At 39.2% G+C, this 20,021-nt stretch overlaps 1 protein-coding gene across 3 annotated transcripts; it reads right to left on the reverse strand.

The window, feature by feature from the left end:
• Positions 1-264: 264 nt before the first annotated feature.
• On the reverse strand, positions 265-18,177 carry LOC101163069 (aminopeptidase Ey-like). Of its 3 annotated transcripts, XM_078945325.1 has the most exons (22): positions 18,041-18,171; positions 14,783-15,048; positions 14,467-14,702; positions 13,318-13,460; positions 12,078-12,217; positions 11,013-11,139; positions 10,746-10,900; positions 10,569-10,682; positions 6,237-6,380; positions 6,089-6,154; positions 5,947-6,012; positions 5,638-5,810; positions 5,456-5,532; positions 5,254-5,387; positions 5,124-5,179; positions 4,897-5,044; positions 4,267-4,358; positions 4,064-4,174; positions 3,275-3,439; positions 3,048-3,188; positions 2,884-2,956; positions 265-2,744 (listed from the first exon to the last, which is right to left on the reverse strand). In XM_078945325.1, exons 2-22 carry the CDS (start codon positions 14,783-14,785, stop codon positions 2,586-2,588), a joined length of 2,523 nt encoding a protein of 840 aa, XP_078801451.1. In that variant the 5' UTR covers positions 14,786-15,048; positions 18,041-18,171; the 3' UTR covers positions 265-2,585. The 3 variants fall into 3 exon arrangements, with proteins under 3 accessions (XP_078801451.1, XP_078801450.1, XP_023809437.1); XM_078945324.1 differs by having other exon boundaries at positions 3,275-3,403; positions 14,467-15,048; positions 18,041-18,177; XM_023953669.2 differs by having other exon boundaries at positions 14,467-15,048; positions 18,041-18,177.
• Positions 18,178-20,021: the final 1,844 nt, after the last annotated feature.

Genomic DNA, 20,021 nt, shown 5'->3' on the forward strand with positions numbered 1-20,021 from the left:
TACTTAACAAACGAAAAGCATGAATGTTGATGAAGGAAAGAGATTTTTAATTTGCACAAAAGACCGCAACCCATTCGAAAAAGTAAAAAAAACATTTTGCTGGACCCAGAATAAATACCAAAGAAAGAAATTTTTTTTCCACTTTCTCTTCAAGCAAATCTTTCTACCTTATTTTGTTTTTGAAGCAGCAAAAAGCTCAACCAGAAAAGTTCAGACAGACTTCACGCCAAGAAGTGATTCAAATAAAATTAAACAGAAAAAAGGTTTGTCTAAAACGTCTTCCAGGTAAATATTTATTGAGCCTAAAAATATCATATTTAAATAATTTTTAAACTGTGTGTATACAAAACAAATTCAATATCAATCACAAATAATTCTGCCACACTTTTGATTCTTGAGAGTTTTACCTAATAAAAAGGTAAAAGAAAAAGAAAATACTTTCAGTTGTGCAATCAAATCCAGACAGTAACAAAACAATTGAATAAAATTAAATATTAACATGTATTTAAATTTATTGTGTTCAGATGATTAACGTGTTCAGATAACCTTCAGGGAAAAACAATGAAGTTTAAGAAACAAGTTGAATCTTTCCTGGTCTGGTATCCTGGTTTCCTGGTATCTCACTGCATGTCTTTGTTTCTAAGCCACTTTCTTCTAAAGAGAACAGATTCTCAGACAAGCAGATGTTCTAAAAAGCAGGTTGCAACTGAATCCTCCATTTCTATGCTTGTTCTGAATAAAACATTAGCTGTGTTTACATTCACTCTGAAATTGGATTTGCGATTATAAACTTGTAGAATAAAAAATTTTACCATTAAAAAAAACAAAACTTGCATTTATTGAAATAACGCTTTCGTGCTTAGAGGAGGTGGTTTTTGAGGCGAATCCAAACTGCAAATTGACAAAATTTGCAAAACTGCAATGGAAACGCTTTTTTTTTTTTCCAATTAAATCAGTCACGTGACCAAAAACCAGACACCACTGGCGGCCTTGAACACAGCTGCAGCGGGCGCCACGAGAGGTCCCACAGCATTACACAGCTCCTCAAAAGTTGAGTGTCATATGGAATTGATTCTCTATAAAACCACCAACCACCATTTCCCCAAATCGCTTCATCCGTAGCCGCTCCCGGCATCGCCTCTCATTGATGATAATAAGCGCTAGTGTCGAAGCAGAAACTTGACTGTATCTGCTGTCAATCAAAGTATAATTCACATCTATTGCCATGTTTTTGAGAGACTTGTTGCTTGAGTTGGCTTGTGTTCAGATTAAATGGAAACAGTATTTTTGCCAAATTGTTTCATTTCTAGAAATTCAATAAAGTTTTGCACTTGTGTAATGGAAGCACAGCTAAACATGGACGCCATGAGGGCACAAACGACCTTTTTATGTTATTAGTTTATGCCTTGTATTAAATTTTAGGGTAAAACACAAACACTTGTTTTTATTTATTTTACAAGATTTTTATTTTATTTTCAGAGTTCAAAAGTTTAGACGACAGTGAATCTAGTTTTCCAAGAATTCCAGTCAGCTTTGCAAAACTGCAGTGGAAACATTTTGCATTCAGTCTTCTTTTGAATAAGAAGACTGGAAATACACATTTGCTTATGCCCACATTTTAACTTGGATACTCATCTGGAATGAGATCAGAAAATTGCTGTGCATGTAGACTTTGTCTGCAGTGTTCCTAAAATGTATTTTCTTTTTTCCAGTGTTTCTGTGTTTTTGTATATTGTTGTGAGCCCCCAAACCTGTTCTGGTTTTTTGGGACTGGCCAAGGGTGGAGGAACAGGGGGGCAGCAAAAAGCTTTGCCCCGCACTTGCTTCCCCCATATTTTTGAGTCAGAAATATTATTATTTTTGACAAAGATTAACTGGTAACACTTTATATTAAGATTCCTTAACAAGCTTCTTTAAGCATTGCAAAAATAAACAAAATAAACATTTCTAAATGACATAAAAAACAAATGTAATAAAACTGTTTAGAATTTTTAATCCTTTGATTTGTCTTCTGGCCCCCTCCTCTCCCCCATATAAAATGTTCTAGCTCCACCCCCGGAACTGACTATAGCTAAGTCAGCTCTGGCTGAAGTATAAAAGGTTATAATTGAAAAAAAAAAACATGACATGGCTGGATTGATTTTGGTTTGTCTTAGATTTACATGGACCTCCTCTGTGAACTAAAGCTGACCTATTGTAGTATAACTTAAATTTAATAACATTTAAGGCTGGGAAACATTAAAACAGCTAATTGAACTTAAAATATCTATTTAATTATATTCAACAAATAGCTAAATATCATCCAAAAAAAAATCTAAAAATGTCTCCAAACTTTGTAAAAGGTAAACAAAAGTGGTCCAAACACTAATCCTTGAGGAACTCCACAAGTAAAATCAATGTGTGGATCAAAACTGACATCTTTCAAATATCATTACATTAAAGTAAAAAGAAAAAACTGACATCAGAAATTCTTATGCCATAAAGTTTTCAAAAGAAAGACTTCAAAATATTACTATTAAAACTTTACATAATCACCAGTAATAACATTTGGTCATTTTTTTTCTTTGGGACTGTAAAAAGCAGGATCACTTCTCCTCTGAAGTTTCACTGATGAGCCAGCCATGCACCTCTTTCTTGTACCTCTCAATCCATTTCATGTTGTCCTCCACAGTCTTCAAAGCTTCCTCAAAAGTCCCATCTACCGAGCTCAGCTGCTTTTTAAGTTCCTCTTTGAACTGCAGCAGCTGCAAAGCAAAAAGACAAGAAAAGTTCTGATATTCATGCCAACAAACTGTCCTTTTTTTTTTTTTTTACAAATTAAATGTCTGTTCTAACACTAGAAATGGTGAGGCTTTTAAACAAGGAGAATCAGTGGAACCATACCTGTTTGTATTGAAACTTAGTGGAGAAAAATTTGGTTACAGTGTAAACCACATACTCCACAGAAAAAAAACTCCTGTCGAAACACAGAGAATAAAAGAGTTTAAGAGGTTTGATGCGGCAGCACAACAAGCAGACAAGGAGAGTCAATCCTTTTAAAGGCTCACTTTTCAGCCAAGACCTCCCAGTTGGTTCTGACAAAGTCCCAAAGCAGAGGTTGGCCGACGGGGTTATAAGCCATGTAAGTAATGGCAGAAATGACGTCCTTCTCTGAGACTTTCTCTGGATCCAAACAGTACTCCAAATACCTGAAATGCAGTTTTTCTTGAATAAAAGTCCATTAAAAAAACATAAAAATGGCATTTGAGACGACGACTAGATAGATGCAGCTGACCTGTTGATGAGCCAAGGCTGTCTGGTGCAGGACAGAGCATAAATCAGGTTGTCAGGGTCTGACGTGTCGTTTTTCCTGTATATGGACCACATAAAGTCCCACTCCTCCACCCCTCCGGCTGCCATTGCGCTGCAGTAAACGGCATCCCTCAAACTAGGGCGAATTCTGTCAGGAGTGACAGCAGACAACCAATAGTGTAGAGCCCACTACATCAAAGAATTGACAGAAATGTTTTGATTTTTGTGGAATTAACATGTTGATGCAAGTTCTCCCACTTAAAAAGATGTCTCTTATAGCTGAGGTATATCTATGATGAAAAAAATCTTTTTAAGTGGGAGGACTTGCACAACTGGTGGCTGACTAAATACTTTTATGCCCCACTGTGAACTGACCAATCAGAAGCCTAAAAACATATAATGCCCGCTGGCCCCCACCTTGAACGTTTGATTGATAAATTCTCCTGAGCCACTTTCAGTGGAAGGGGTGTGGACTTTGAACAACTCTTGATTGGCGACAGTAGTTGCCTGAGGAACATTGACTCATACAGACATGGACCAATCACTGTCAACTGGCTCCAGATGGTGGTGCCCGTATCGGAGAAAAATGGTGACTGAATTGGCTTCATTTCGCTGTAGCAGTCATTGATTTTTAGTGAAAGTTTGGATTAGGCTAATGAGAAAGGGGTCTCAGAAAAGCAAGGATCAAATATGATACCAATGGTTCTATGGGCTTAAGGAGGAGTAAGCGCTGTAAAGTCAACATGAGCTGCTGTGTTCTGCAAAGCTTTACTTGTTGGTGGTGGAATTTTTCATCCACTCTCTGAACCATGTCAGGGTGAGCTGAGAGCAGTCTTTCACTTCCAATTTGCAGGCCAGCTTGATGACTGTCATCTGGTTGTACCTGGACAATAGTATCACAAGACTTAGAAGACAGTTGGCAATTTCAAAAAAGGGATCTTATCTTAAAACTGCAAAGTAGGTTGATGTTCTCACAGATCGGAGTGACGTGTTGGACTCTTGGTCCAGTTAAGGGTTAGCTCCCTGTGGTGGTGAAACAAAGGTGTGACCTTTTCTCTGAAGAATGCCTGCAGTATGAAGATGAAACAATACACAGACACATAGGACATTTATCAGGTGCAGTTCTGTCTATCTGTCAAACCTATCATTCATATTTAAAAAAAAAAACAATAATAATAATAATAATAATAATAATAATAATAGATTAGATTTATCTGCAGTTTTCCAGACGCTCAAAGCGCTTACAATGAGTCCATTATTCATTCACTCCTAATACAAACATCTGTCATAGAGATAAATAAATCTACAAATTTACACATTTGTATTGGGGCTGCATGGGGGTGTAGGAGTTAGGTTCAAATCCCAGTTGTGTCTTATTTGTGTGGAACTTGCATGTTCACCTTGTGCACGTGTGGGTTTCCAACATTCTAAAGGTTATTAGTGTGTGTAATTGCCCCTGGGTTGAATGTGTGCTCATTCTGCGACTAAAATGGGAGGTCAACTAGAATAATGATGCCACTAAAAATCTTTATAACTTCGAAAAGGCTTTTCTATGTTTCACAACCATCTGACCATAATTCATCACATTTATGTTTCTTTGCAAACCTGCAAGGGTCCATAAATCCCTCTTGGACGAAGGATGTGAAAGAAATTCTCCAAGTGGGAGTCTGCTCGGCGCCAAGGCATGTACTCAACTTCCTTATCCAGGTACGAGGTGGTTCTCAGAGCCACAGTCATGTTCACCATCTCCAGACTGAAGGTGCTCAGTAAAACAGAATCTGCGTCAATTCTTTTTGTTTTGGAGAAAAGCCTTGAAAGAAATATGACCTTACTCTGCTAAATTAAAGGCGTCGTCTATAATCTGAGCTCGGCTGAGCAGTGGAATGTCCTAAACAGCAAATGACAGATGGAAAAGTTTAGAGGCTGTTTGTTGAAAAGGATCTGCAGGAGCTCTCCACTCACCTCATGTCTGGAGTTTAGTTTGTTGAAGATGCGCTCCCAGTTTTCAGCATCATAATTGACTCTGAAGAAACCCGTCAAATTTATGTTGGCCACCAACCAATCAGAAGGCCCCAGGGCCATGTCTGTGTTTGTATCTAAATTCAAATGACATGAATATATCATTGGTTCACAAATTATTTAGTCTGTTTGAAGGGAGTATTACCCTCTTTGGAAAGAAGCCAGTATTTTTGTTCTTCTTTCCCATTCTTCATCCAGGTGATGGGGACGAACCATGTGTAGCTTCAGACAGATCCATTGACCGCACATACAAGACAAGAATACAAAAACACAATGATAGGACAGGTGCTATTTATTGATCACATAAGGTGAAACACGTGACCTCACTTGAACTCTGAAGTTCTGTCCACCACATGTTTTGGGTTTGACAAGAAGTGTTTCTGGGTGACATTTCCTGTCTGTGTGTTGATGGTGATCAGTGGAAAACCCATCTGTAAAACCCATCGATTCATAATCTCCTCTACAGGTCGGGGCAAGGAGATGCCAGCTTCGTCCACCGCCTTCAGACAGCAGAACAAAACTCGTATGTTCCTTTTGAAACTTTACTAACAAGACAACACATCATTCCATTCCGTCTACAAGATATCACGAAAAATGACAACAGCCTTACAGCACACAGAAGCATTGATATCCTACCATTTGCAAGTGCTTCCATAGATCCTTTGGAACCGTGTTTTTATACTGGAACTCTTTTAAATAAGTCTGGTAAAAGAAGGTTAGCATATTTTACAAGACCTTCTAGAAAGGGTAAACCATTACAGATAGGAATTTGTTTTACCTGCAATCCTTTGGTCAAGACCGCCTCAGTCACAAAGTTTGACATCATTCGAATGACAGCGGCACCCTGCCATGGAAGTTTTTGTAGATTAGTTTGTAGACTTGCAATAATGTCCTATTTTCAAACCGTTTAACAGCATTAAATTCACCTTGCTGTAGGTGATGCCGTCAAACAGGGATAGGATTTCTTGTGGTGTCCGGACTTCCGCCTCTTTGACAGACAGGGGGTGGGACACGAAAAAAGCATCTTCGACCATCGCTTCCAGGATTTCCTCTGGCACACTTAAGTCATTCTGAAATCACAGTGTGGTGTTAAGTCAATTTACAATTATTGGATTTGACTTGATGATGGCAGCTTTTCTCCGAAATGTACCGTTCTCCTGGCAACCTCTAAGCCCAGACTCGTCCATCAGATAGCCAGATGGAAAAGCATGATTCATCACTCCAAAGGAGGCATCTTCACTGTTCTAGAGTCCAGAGGCGGCGTGGTTTACACCACTGCATCCAAAGCTTTACATTGCACTTGGTGATATGTGGCTTGGATGCAACTGCTCACCCATGTAAACCTATTCTATGAAGCTCTCTGCGTACTGTTCTTGGGCTAATCTGAAGGTGACATGACATTTGGAGCTCTGTAGCAATTGACTGTGCAGAAAGTCGGCGACCTCTTTGCATTATGGGGTTCAGCATCCGCTAACCCCTCTTTGTTAGTTTACAAGGCCAACCCCTTTGTGGCTGAGCTGCTGTTGTTCCCAAACTCTTTCATTTTATCATGATAGAGCTTACAGTTGACTGTGGAATATTTAGGAGCAACGCAATTTCACAACTGGATTTGTTGCACAGGTGGCGTCCTAAGACAGTCCCACGCTGGAATTTAAGGCAAGGCAAGTTTATTTGTATGGCACAATTTGTATACAAAAATCACAATACATACCAGTGCAAAGATTAAAAGCATACACAATCATTATAAAATGTACTTTAAAAGAAAGGAAAGAGAAAATAAAATGAAAAGGGGCTTCGATAAGGATCCTTCAGTTATACACACGGCTAAACAGGAATGTTTTGAGCCTAGATTTGAACCTTAACACAGTAGAGGCCTGTCTCACAACCTTAGGGAGACTGTTCCAGCTTTTAGCTGCATTAGACTGAAACGCTGATTCCCCTTGTTTAGTCCTGACTCTAGGCTCGCCAGAGGCCGGTCCCTGAGGTTCCTAAGGTCCTCAGAGTCCGAGATGGTCCATTTGGCGCAAATATGTCAGAGATGTACTTTGGTGCCAGACCATGGAGAGACTTGTAAACAAGCAAAGCTGCTTTGAAGTCTATTCTTTGAGCTACAGGAAGCCAGTGCAGAGACCAGAGCACAGGACTGATGTGATGATACTTCCTGGTTCTAGTCAGGACTCGAGCAGGCCATTACAGTAATCTAACCTACTGGAGAAAAATGCATGTATAAGTATCTACACGTCTGGCTTTGGCACTATGTTTTTGATTTTGGCAATGTTTTTTAGATGGTAAAATGCTGCTGATGTAACTGACTTGATTTGGCTGTTAAAGTTCCATGATTACCCCTAGGTTTCTGACTTAATTTTGTAGGTTTTAGAGACAGAGAGTAAAGGTAACTGCTGACATGTTCTCTTTGTTTCTGTGGACTAAAGACGATGACTTCAGTCTTGTCTGAGTTTAGCTGGAGAAAGTTGTTTTGCATCCAAGCACTGATCTGTTGGATGCAATAACTGAGTGAATCCACTGGCTCACATTCACCTGCTGCCAGTGACACATAGATCTGAGTATTCTCTGCGTAGTTGTAATACGATATATTATTACTGCGAACTAACTGACCTAGTGGCAGTACGTATAGGTTAAACAAAAGGGGTCCCGAGATTGATCCCTGGGGCACACCACAGTTCAAGGCCATGCAGTCTGAGAAACAACTCCCAACTTCAACAAAATATTTCCTGTCTTCTAGACAGGTCTTGAACCAACCAAGGACAGAGCCAGAAATTTCAACCCAGTCTTGGAGTCTGTGTAGAAGGATCCCATGATCAACAGTGTCAAAAGCAACGCTGAGGGGCCTCATTTATAAAACTTTGCGTAGGATTTGCGTAAGAAGTGGCGTACGGATGAAACATAGGACGTGCGTACGCACAGAAATATTCGGATTTATAAAACCGTGCGCACGCACATCCTACAGATTTTTCCCTTAATAAATCACAATCAATTGTAAATGTAGCGCAGCTTTTGCGGCTTCATGACACGCCCATAGCTGCCCATAAATAGTTCGTGAAACGAAAATATTCATTGATTGCAAAATCATGGCAAACACAGAGAGGATATCAAAAAAACGTAACTTCACTCAATGTGAAGTAGAAGTTATCGTTGGCGAGGTGGAAAAGAGGAGAAAAATATTGTTTGGAGGGCACAGTGTGGGCATTACTAATGCCAAAAAGGCACTTGAGTGGCAAACGGTGGCAGACGCCGTAAATGCTGTAGCCTCACAACCTCGGACCGTGGCCGAAATAAAAAGCCCGCAGAGGTCCAACAGGACGGCTCGAGGAAGTCGGAACCGGCTCATAAGCCATTCGTCCTCGTTTGCCAGCAAGTCTTCTTGCTGTCTAAAGATGCGTTCACTCCGAATTCTTCCATTTGCCACATCTTCTAAGAGCGCAAGATCAGCCATTGTGCGTCATTACGCATTGTGATGGGGCATTTTATTTCCATCCATTTAATTACATCTGACAAGCTGCAGATGTCGGAAATAATCAACGTGGAAATGGGAAATTGTTCAGTGCAAATGTAATTTCTTGTTGCTTTCTGAATGGTCGAGACATACGCCATACATGGTTTTATCAAAAATAAAACAAACTAAAAGGCATATGCATGAATACCATAATTCTGTAGCTTATGAAGAAATGTTTTACTATGAAAATAACTTTCCCCAGTGGACAATTAATACATCTATCTATCTATCTATCTATCTATCTATCTATCTATCTATCTATCTATCTATCTATCTATCTATCTGTCTAATTGCACCTATATCTGCTCCGCCAGACGGACACATTGACGAGAATATATATGTGCATATATATATGTAATTTTCGTTTGATTTTTTTTGTTTGTTTCACTGCTGATCGATCAAACGGGTGTTCGTGTAGGCTGTTAATTGTAAGACTTGTTTTGTGAAGTCTTCATGTTATTTATGAGAGGCAGTATTGTCATTTTCACTTTCACGTGTTTCTTCCATCTGCCGACGGTGTCGCCATTTCTCATTTCACCCATTTTGGGGGTACGCCTGGGTCAGAGCTTGCATGAAGGACCGCACATTTTCCCGTCAAGTTTGCCTTTTATATATATCAATTATTGCGTAGAGAGTGGCGTACGCCTTCTTTTGCGCGTATGCAACGTTTACAGCAGGATTAAGACTGAGACTTTGCCAGCGTTAGTGTTTAGACGGATGTCGTTAGTTACCTTGATAAAAGCAGTTTCTGGGCCATGATGAGGTCTAAAACCTGACTGGAAAACATCAAATGAATTGTTTATTAAGAGAAAGTCATTGAACTGTTGGTAAACAAGTTTTTCAAGGACTTTTCCTAAAAATGGCAAATTTGAGATGGGTCTATAATTGTTCAATACTGTGACATCAAGACTGCTCTTCCTCAGGAGAGGTTTGATGACTGCAGTTTTTAAGGCCTCAGGAAATGTTCCAGATTGAAGCGACATGTTAACTATTTGAGTAATTGTGCTGAGAACATGTTCAGTACAGACTTTAGAAATCTAGTGGGTAACACATCAAGGCAGCATGTAGACGAACTAAGATAAGTGATGATCTTGGACAGTTTTGTCAGTTACAAGGACAAAGTGAGTTAGCTTAAAGTGACCAGGTGGCTGTTGGGTAGTTATTTGTGTTGTGGGGTTCATGGCTTTTTTGATGCCCTGAACCTTGTCATTGAAAAATACAGCAAACTCATTACATTTAGTTGTGCAAACCATTTCTAATGGCAGCTGAGCTGTAGGGTTTGTTACTTTGTTAACTGTAGCGAACAAGACACGAGAGTTGCTGCTGCAACATCCAATAATTTCAGAAAAGTACCTTTCACTGAGCTCCTGAAAGCATCCATTCTTTCACAAATGTTTGTGAAAACAGTCGGCATGCCTTAGTGATGATTTTTTTACACCTTTGGATGGGTGAGCCAATACTTCTGGTAATGTAGTGTGTGGTTCCCTCATTGAATGTTTGTAGTACTTGTTTCTAAATTTTGAAAGCTTGTTTTAAGATGTACTGTTATCATTCATTTATACTATATGATATTCACTTTGCTCTGCGATGGACTGGCCTCCTATCAAGGATGTACTCAGCCTTCGTCCAACAGTAGCTGGGATAGGCTCCAGCAACTCCCGGACCCGAAGAGAGATTGAGCGAGTTTGGAAGATTTATTTAAGAATAAATATTCAAACAAAATGTTCTAAAGGAGAACATTTACCAGGTTCCATGTTGGTTCTGCATGGTCTGATCCCAGGGAGGAGATGTAGGAGGCAAAGCCTTCGTTAAGCCACAAGTCGTTCCACCACCTCAAGGTCACCAAGTTTCCAAACCACTGAAGAGGAGTTTCAGTCACTGCTTGATCAGTCGATTACAAAATGATTGTTGTGTGTCATACCATATGTGCCAACTCATGGGAGATCATGTACACCACTGTCTCCTTGTCTTCATTGAACGACTTTTCCAGGTCGTGTAAAAACACAGACTCCCCATAGGTGATCAGCCCCCAGTTCTCCATTGCTGAAGGACCAAATCCAGGAATGGCAATCTGGTCTGTAAAAAATAAAAAAAGACATTGTTGGATAAACCTTCCCCTTGGTAAACGGCAAAAACAGAACTCCTGGAACCACATAATGAAGGTGGTTTACTGCACATCGCCTCCTACCAGACTTCTTCAGCGGGTATGAGGTGTTAAAGTACTTTTCATAGAATGGCAATATGGGTCTGGCCTTCTCCAGGGCATAATTTCCCATTCCTCTCTGTATGGCTTTCCGGCGAGCCCAGACCCTGATCTAAAACGGAAAAACGGATCTGTGACGGTGCAGAAAAAGTTCGGCTTTACATCCAGCAGAGGGCAGCACAGAGACACAGCTGCAAGCAGGACAGAGACACACTGAAGAGGAATGTCCACATGACAGGAAATTCAGAGGTTTGAAGGGTGAAAGATTTTCACAAGAAAGGGTTTTTACATGAGGAGGTTTCAACTGTTTGACATTTGGCTTACAGTTTGACCTAACCAAGGCTTTCTTTCAGTCAAATTGTGAAAAAGTTTGCTTTTCTTCAATGATCTTGACTCATTTCTTTAATAATAAGTCCAAAAATAATTCCACTTGTCAGATATTATAACTGATCTGCACAGCTTCTCGCAGTTTTTGTTATTTACTTGATTTTGTTAGTTTCTTGCACATTAAAAAGTATCTCTGCAAATGCACCATTTAGCCTAAACCAATTTTTCATCTGTTTTATTTGGACACGCAGGCGGGGAATTTGTCTCCCTAAAAACAAAGTGAAATTATCATCAAAAGTATAAGCTGTGTTCCTTTTTTTACCCTTTTTCTTTTGCATCCTCAATTTTTCAAGACAAAAATTGCTTTGGGTTTCCTTGGGGTTTTCTTAACCATTATTTTTTTATAATTAAACTCTTGCGTTTACTTCCATTTGTGTTTGAAATAAAGAAATTGAATTAAAAATTAACAGACTTAAATTAAATTCCTTAGCGTTTCTGGTAAAGTTTGTAGTGTATGATCCATTTCCTTGATTTTTATTTTATTTATTTTTTTGCATAGCAGATTTCATCCGGGGTAGAAGGCTTTTACTTTGTTGTATCATGCAGGAACTTGTCTTTCAAGAAACATGCCTCAGAAACCCCAACAGACCTTTCCATCAACACTGTGACAAAAATAACCGTTCAGAGTGTTTTTCATGCATTTCCATCAAACTTTCACTTTACCAAAACGCTTGCGCCCGCCTCTGTCCTGATGTGTCCAAAATCACACACAGCAAAAGCCAGCAAGTAGGTTGACATGATCTTTGTGGGTTCAAAGCTGGTCCTGACCAAGTCCTGGCCATCCACAATGATGCTGACACACTCTGTTTGGAGTTAAAAACAATGGAAAATAAAGTTTTATTTAAGATTTAACCGATTATCAGATTTAACTGATTGCCATTTAAAATAACCACGGAGCCTGACATCCACCATCGCTGCAAAAAAAAAAAAGTGACTGCGCAAACAAAACAAAAAAACTGCAAATAAAAGAAAATTAAAAAATACATAAAAAGAATTTATGTTACTAATAAAAGTAAAAATAATTACTGAAAATAAATAGAAACAATGTTAAAAATAAAAGAAATGCTACAAATAAAAAGAAATGCTGCTGCAAAATAAATAAATAAGTAAAAAGCTGCAATTAAAAAAGCCACAACGGACATGGATTGAATTCTAGGTCGACAGAGAGCAACATCAAAGCTACCAACATTTGTGAAAACTTGTGAAAACTTGTGTTTTTGTGTTTCGCTTGCTGTTATGAGTTTCTGATCAGTTTCTGTCTATCATATAGTCAAAAAGAGTCCTTTTATTTTTACTTTGTAAACTTTTTTTTTTCAATTATATGCTACTGTTTTTGCCAATGCACCAGAGATGGATTGGATATAACACTAAAAATGGTGACATTATACACTTTACTCTGTTGTACGTTTTTTCTCCTTCTTCTCATGGCGCGGCAAAAGCCATCCACATTCGGTGTGGTTTTTCATTTGCAGCCAATTTTTTTTTTTGCATCATCGTTTCTTTTTATTTGCAGCTTTGTTCTTGATGATTGCAGCATTTCCTATTTGCAGCAGTTTTTTTTAAATTTGCATCAGCGTTTCTTTTTATTTGCGAAGTTTCTTCTTTTGTTTGCACGGTTACTTTTTTAGCTGTGATGGCGGGTCTCGGCAGCCTCAGTTAACTGCCTACAACAGCAGTTTTAACAGGGATCAAGCATCAAAATCAGACAACATCAATATGATTTGAAAATGATTCAAACTAACAAGTTCCAATAATGAAATTGGATAAATGTACTCTATATACATTTTCACAACACTGAGAAGAAAAAATGTTTGATTAATGTCAAGGATTGGGAGAAAAAAACTGCATTGAAGGTAGAAAAGACAGAGGAAACGGCCAGGCCGTCCAGGAAACACGGACTTGCCGGAGGCCATGGAGTTGGAGAGAGCCGTGGTGTTTTGTGGATGAATGAGCGTCACATGGAATACAGCTTTCAAGGCCGGCTCATCAAAGCACGGGAAGGCTTTCCTGGCATATGTGGGCTGCATTTGAGTTGTTGCAATCACCCTGAAAGCACAAAACTCTGTAATCACACCAATAGTGTCCCAACATAACGATAAAATATGAATCTTTGTTCTGAACCTTTATGAATAAAGTTGCATAGACTTGCTTAGATGCCCTTGATAATAATTTCAGAGTTTTCCTTTCAATTTAACCTTTTTTTAACCAGATTTTTTTTTCACAGTGTCTTTTATAGTTCTGCACAGAAATCTTCATCATCAAATGATAACATCCAAAAATTTGAAATCTGGTTCTGCCAAGAGAATTAGATCCTGTGCATGTCCAAAAATAAAAAGAACAGCTTTACTAGAAATATTTAATATTTAAACAAAATATTTCAAATGGCAACTGCTTTGTGCATCAACCGTTTAAAATGTGGCTGAATTCAATGGAGATTCTATGAGTTTTGGAGGACACAGTAACTAATAAAATTAATTTTTGTCATTCAACTCAGATCCAATTATTTGTAAAGTGAACAGCTGCAAAAATTACATTTAAGCCACAAACTCAATTTAAGTGCAGAAAAGAAAACTTGTAAAACCGTTTAATTTGAGGAGTTTGTACTCAAAGTTTAAAGCAGCACTAAGTAAAATGTTTTTCTCAGGTTTTATATTTTTAATTGTAAATGTATTGGTTTTCTTTTTTTGTTTTACTATAATTTATTACATACAATTAAGAATGACTTTTTAAAAAAGTTTTGCACAAACAGTGAGTTTTCTTTGCACGTCAGTCAATTGTGGTGTTCCACAGGGCTCGGTGCTTGGTCTCATTCTTTTCAATTTCTTTATGCTTTTATTTAGTGACATCATTCAGCAGAACAACAATAATTTCCACTGATGCTGATGATAATCAGCCTTACTTTCCAATAACGTATTAGAACAATAGAAACATACTGAATGGGGGTCGATCTTTTTTAATGTTGGCATTAAGAAAAAGAAGAAATCCAAAATAAATAACTTAGAAAATCTGAAACTTTTCATACAGGAACCAAAAAGATTGGATCTCCTCTTACTTTTCCTCGCCGTCCTCGATGTATACGCTCCTGAAGAAACCTTTCTGGTTTGGAGACAGTTTTCCAACAAACTCTGTGAAGAGTTCATAACTGCTGTTGGCCTGCAGTGGGCCGTCAAGCTGGACCACCAGGTACTCGGTCTGAATCTCCTCCCAGGTCTTCTTCAGACGGGGCGCGGGTCCATTCAGGCCCGTCAACCTGGCGTGAAATCCATCCAGCAGGGTGAGGTTCAGCTCCTTGGAATGGATGAGGATGAGGTCGGTCTCCCTCGTACATTTAAACACCACCGTGCAGTTCCCGGAGAACTGGTACAGACCATTTGCGTCGGGTTCCAGCCGGGGCCAGAGGGTCACATTGTAGGAAATTGGACTGAGGGTGTTCGGAAGTCTGTAGTGGTCCCATGGCTCCTCCGGAGCAGAAAAGGTGGGCTTGACATTGATTGAAAGTGTTCCTGCATTTCTTGACTTCTCCTGAGCGAGCCTCACAGAGAGAGCTATGATGACCACTATGGCACCAACTGCTGCGACCAGAGAGGCCAACGCCACCCCTTTTCTGACATGAAAGCCGTTCCCCATGTCTCTACTGAAGATCAAGGAAAAAACAGAGTTATTAAAGTCATTGCAATTTATGCTCCATCTTCTGAGGTTTGCCCAAAGGTCGGTCAGCAGGCAGTTCGGAAAACAGATACCAAGCGATTCAGAACTAGATTGAGCAGATCTTTAGAAATCATGAGAGCAGAATGTGATCCCTCAGTTTGTTTGTTTGGTTGATTAGCAGCAGTGCTTTGACACTGTCCAACTTGGAAAGACCCACTCTGATGAAAATTGTATTGTTGGTGTTGGCATTTTTCTGATGATGGAGGACAAATACCAATAAAACTAAGCTCAAACTGCATTTCTGAGTGTTTCTTTATTCATATCACTGTGAATCAGGAGCAGACGAAAACAAACTGTTTAGAAAAGATTTTTTTTACATAGAAAAAACGCTGAGAAGACCTTAAGCTCCATGCACCGCTCCATTTTGATAAGATAAGTTAAGACAACAGGCTGCTCTCTCTGAAGTGTCACACACAGAAAGGCTGATCTTCCTTTCTACCCAGATCCATCAGACTCCATAACTCCACTGTCGGAAGAATACAACACACTATATGTGAGCATATAAATCATAGTTTTTATATAGTGATGGATATTTTTAGTAACCTTTGATCTATTAACTCATATTTATTATTTATACTTCTAAATCTTTACGTTGCTTTTTATCTATTTTATCTTTTATCCATTGAACTACTGCCGCTCTGCAGAAACCACGTCATGACAGTTTTTTTCTTTTGGCTAAAAACTGCATATTCATAATCAAACAACTACTGGGAACGCTATGAAAATAGACCAAAAGACGATCAAAGTGAGACTTTAAGGCCTACCCCTCCAATTGTAGGGGCATTTGAAACTTTAGTGGTGTCCAAATTTGTTCTTGTAAGGGGAAGGCGTGAGGACTCAAGGCTGTGGGTGTGCTCTAATGCCCAGAAGTAAATGTCAGGGCAGGGAGAAGCCGGAGGGGAAGGGGAGGAATTCAGATTTGGCCTTAGAGTCTGATGTGTGCAGATGAGGCCTTCCAAAAGTCAAGAGGGCTCTGTTTCATAACAAAATTCAATACAAAATCAAGGTTTTTTTGAATAAACTGGGAATCATCTGTCAGTTGGGGAGCCAGCATTGTTGCAGACCATTGTGAAACACAGACAGAGCCCCTGAAACAGAAACGTTCGCAAAAGTCACAAAGATGGAAAAGAAAGTTTTTTTCTTTCAGTTTATCTTATCTTGATGGCCGGCGTGTGAGACTGATGTTACAATATCAGGCTAAGATGATCATCATCCTTCATGCTTTGTTTTCACCTCCTTGTCCTATTAACAAAATTTCATGAAGAACCTCACTCAAACTATGTGGAAAACTAATCTCACTCTTTTCTGCCATCTTTCTGCCTCGTGTCACAGCCTCCAACTCCAATTCAATCCCATACATGAACAGCGATGTTCCTTTCTGTAAAATAATAAAGCAGAAAAAGGTGTGAAATTAAAACATGATCTGACTTGTAAATGTGTTGAACAAACGGACGCTCTGTGACTAAAAAGGTTTCCTCACTAAATATCTCGACATCTTGGTCTTTCTGCCCGGAACAGCAAACAACATGAACAAAAAGACTAAATTAGATCAGAAACTCAAAGAAAAGAATGTCTCTCATGCCAGCACTGGGCTTATTTTGATCACACAACTCTGCAAAACCAAGAAAAGGAATCTCCAACTCCCTGAAAGAACATCTTTGGGGATCCACCCCTTCAACCATCTTCACCACCAAGGTCTTCCTCCTTCCTGCTCTCTACACAAACCAGTACCAAAAAACAAGCTCACAAAAGATTGTTTTAACCAAACAATAATAATAAGGATTAATAAAACCATAATAATGTAGGAACAGAATTGAGAAAGCCCTTTGTAGGGGGAGTTTGTTACTCAACAGTTTTGGGAGGTGCAGCAGTTAAAGCTGAATTTAAAAAAACAAAAAAGATTCCCTTGTTTTCATTGAACAGCCCCAAAACATCTGTTTTCGGTTTGGATTTCAGTTCAGAAACACAGAAACGCCTCTGTTTAAAATGTATATGGTGAGAGGAGGAATTTCATCTTTTGAATTATTGCCTTTTCAGTTTTGGATTTCACACAGTAGATCAGAAAACAATCCCATGACAGACATGAAATGAAGTATAAACGTCGGCTAAACAGTAGAGTAGAAAACCCTTACATGTGGAGCTCCTCTTGGCTCTGTTGTGGGCTTTCTATTTTTGACGTTTTTCTTCGAAAAGTAACCCACAATAATCTCCATAGCTCCAGGGGATCATTGTCCTGCACAAATGCTGAGTGTCAGCAATGAAGTAACTAAATTCCCAGTCCGATCATCTCTTGATCTGAAGCGTTCTCAGTGGTTTTTTAATCACAATGATGCCATTTCTAACCAAAATCAAAGTTTCTGCTGAGCGTTAGGAGTTCATTAGAAATTCGCCTCGGAGATCTGGACTGCTGTTGTGAAGTAACCACACCCTTTTTCCCTCCCTGCTGTAGAAAGCTCAAAACAGGGAGCTTGTGGTCCATTCAGCGTATCTTCTACGTCACAAACACGCTCTTTTCTTTGTGAAACAGCATTTTTTCATCTTCTCCTGGTTCACAGTAATTTAAATAAAGAAACACTCAGAAATGCAATTTTAAGCTAAATTTTCTTATTCTATGTCCTCTATCTTCAGAAAAAATGCCACAGTTACATTACAGAGTGGGACTTTCAAAACAAAAACTGTAGTAGTTGTTTGTAGTTTAGAGCTGCAGTGATGTAAAGTCCAATCTCAGCTTTAAAAGGAAGTCACGAAAGAACACAAACTGTGCCAGAAAGCTTAAGTCCTATCATAAATCACACTCGAACCTGCGCAGACACATCAAAGCAGTCACAGAGTCAGCCTGCGGTCACATCAGTAATACATCAAATAGAAGAAACCTCGTGTCCCAACACGACTTGGAAAAAAACTTTTTCCCCCTTTACCAATGTCTCCAAAAAGTCAACCGAGGAGCTACAGTCCGCCAAAAACGCTGCTGCTGCTGCTGCTGGAGTCCTCGCCAACTCCAAGAAGGAGGATCACGTCTGTGCAGTCCTCACGCTCATGTGCAGGCGTCCTGTCCACACAGAGGATAGACTTTAAGCAGTGAATGGCATTTTGGAGAACACCTCTTTCTCCAGGAGTCCTAAGAAAACATGGGGATGCATTTAATCAAGCCTTTCCTTTCTGTGCAACAATCATCAAAACAAACTTTGGCAAGACCTTTAAAAAAGTAAGAATACCAGAAACATTTCCATTGTCTATTTTTTAATCTGATTTCTGCATTTTTGATTTCCTGCTTGCGTTTGTTTGTCGTATTTGGATTGTGTTCTCAAAGTACTTTGAGCTGTCGTCCTGCCTTGCTGAATGTGTTGTGGCACCAAACTCTCTTTTTCTTACCTTTGATGGGAAGTCAGTTTATATCTCAGTGATTCAACAGGCATGTCACTTTTCAGGATCCCACGGTGAAAGTGAGCCATGAGCCAAACCGCAGCATCGCAGAATTTTTAAATGAATTGCCATGTGCAACACTGACATCATCCATAGATCTTCCAATAAACACAAAGCCTTCAGTTCTGTTTCCGAAGTCTTCATTTGTGAGAAACAACCTTCTGAAGGAGGGGGTTGCCATTATATTTACTGACAGCCTTCATGTTCACAGGCCTCTTAACCTATTTTTAATGGATCTTCAGCTTAACTTGTTATTTAGGGGATTGATATTCAATGAGTTGTGGTGCAGTCACTGGATTTCAAACAAATGCTTAATTTTTGTACAAACGAAAAGGATTTCAGACAGTTTCTGAGAATCTAGACCTGGCAACAGCTGCGTGTTCACAGCACGTGGCAAGGTGCAGCATTTTTGCTCCATCTGCAGCACATTTCCAAGTCCTACCAGAGGCAGCTTGGAGGGCCGTCTGTTCGGCCGGACTGACGTTTATCGTCTACATTCCACATGTGCTGCTTTACTTTGAAGAACAAAATACCTGCCCGTCTGTGGAAGACTTCCCGTCCGGCCAATCCTCTTAATAAAAACTGAAGTGGTTAAGCTGCAGCATAATACAGGAAATGTGCAGCGACATGCTACCTGCTGTGACCGAGCCCAGCAATTATGGCTGCACCAAAGCTTTGATAACAAGGAAGGGTAAAATCCAAAACAATCCGTCTCAGGAAGCTTCTACACCAAGCTGTTTGGACCACAACAGAGATCCATCCCTGTTTGGTTTAAAAAAAAAAAAACCTCACCAGAATGAAACAAGCAAACAGGTTTTTCTAAAAGTGGAGGTGATCAGAAACCCATTTTCTAGTGGTTCTGTTCACACTGCGAACTTACATTTTACCTGGTTTGAAGTCTGAACTTCTCTGAGTTCTACAGCCTTTCTCAAAATCTGCACAGAATTCACTAGCTGCATTTCCATTGACTATGAAAATGATGTAAATTGGATTTGCAGTAAGAAATTCTCCTAATGGAAACACGACAATTAAAAAAAAAATTTGCATTCATCCGAAGAAAAAAAAACGTTTCTGCTCTTGGAGGAGGGGTTTTTGGGGCGTATCGAAATGGACATATTTGGGAAAACTGCACTGGAAACACTTTTTTCAAATTAAATGAGTCACGTGACCAACAACCGGATGGCACTGGATGCTAATTCCTGCGTTCACTGTCATTATTTTGGAAACAGAAATGAAGATTTATGCTCTAAGAATATCCGTTAGGTTTAGATTTTATGAGGATTTATCATGACCCAGCAACTTGTACTAAGATTCTCAATTTTGTTCCAAACAGAGTCATTTACACTTATGACTTGTGTTTATCCCTGTTATTAATATGAACTACTATTAGGTATGTAAAATATTTCAAAAATGCAAACTATTTGCTTAGAACTTGCAAAAAATAGTCGTTATTGGGTGGCATAACATTCACTTTGA

The sequence above is a fragment of the Oryzias latipes genome, chromosome 3, assembly GCF_053564925.1.
Source record: "Oryzias latipes strain Hd-rR chromosome 3, Olatipes_Hd-rR_3.1".
Lineage (NCBI taxonomy): Eukaryota > Metazoa > Chordata > Actinopteri > Beloniformes > Adrianichthyidae > Oryzias > Oryzias latipes.

What these genes read in the sequence shown, in the direction of transcription:
- LOC101163069 (XM_023953669.2), bottom strand. Translation starts at nt 15,041, where the DNA reads ATGGGGAACGGCTTTCATGTCAGAAAAGGGGTGGCGTTGGCCTCTCTG. An exon ending in CTCCAACTCCATGGCCTCCG is followed by an intron (nt 12,218 to 13,317) that starts GCAAGTCCGTGT and finishes AACTCCAAACAG; the next exon opens with AGTGTGTCAGCATCATTGTG. An exon ending in CTAAGTTTCAATACAAACAG is followed by an intron (nt 2,745 to 2,883) that starts GTATGGTTCCAC and finishes TTTGCTTTGCAG; the next exon opens with CTGCTGCAGTTCAAAGAGGA.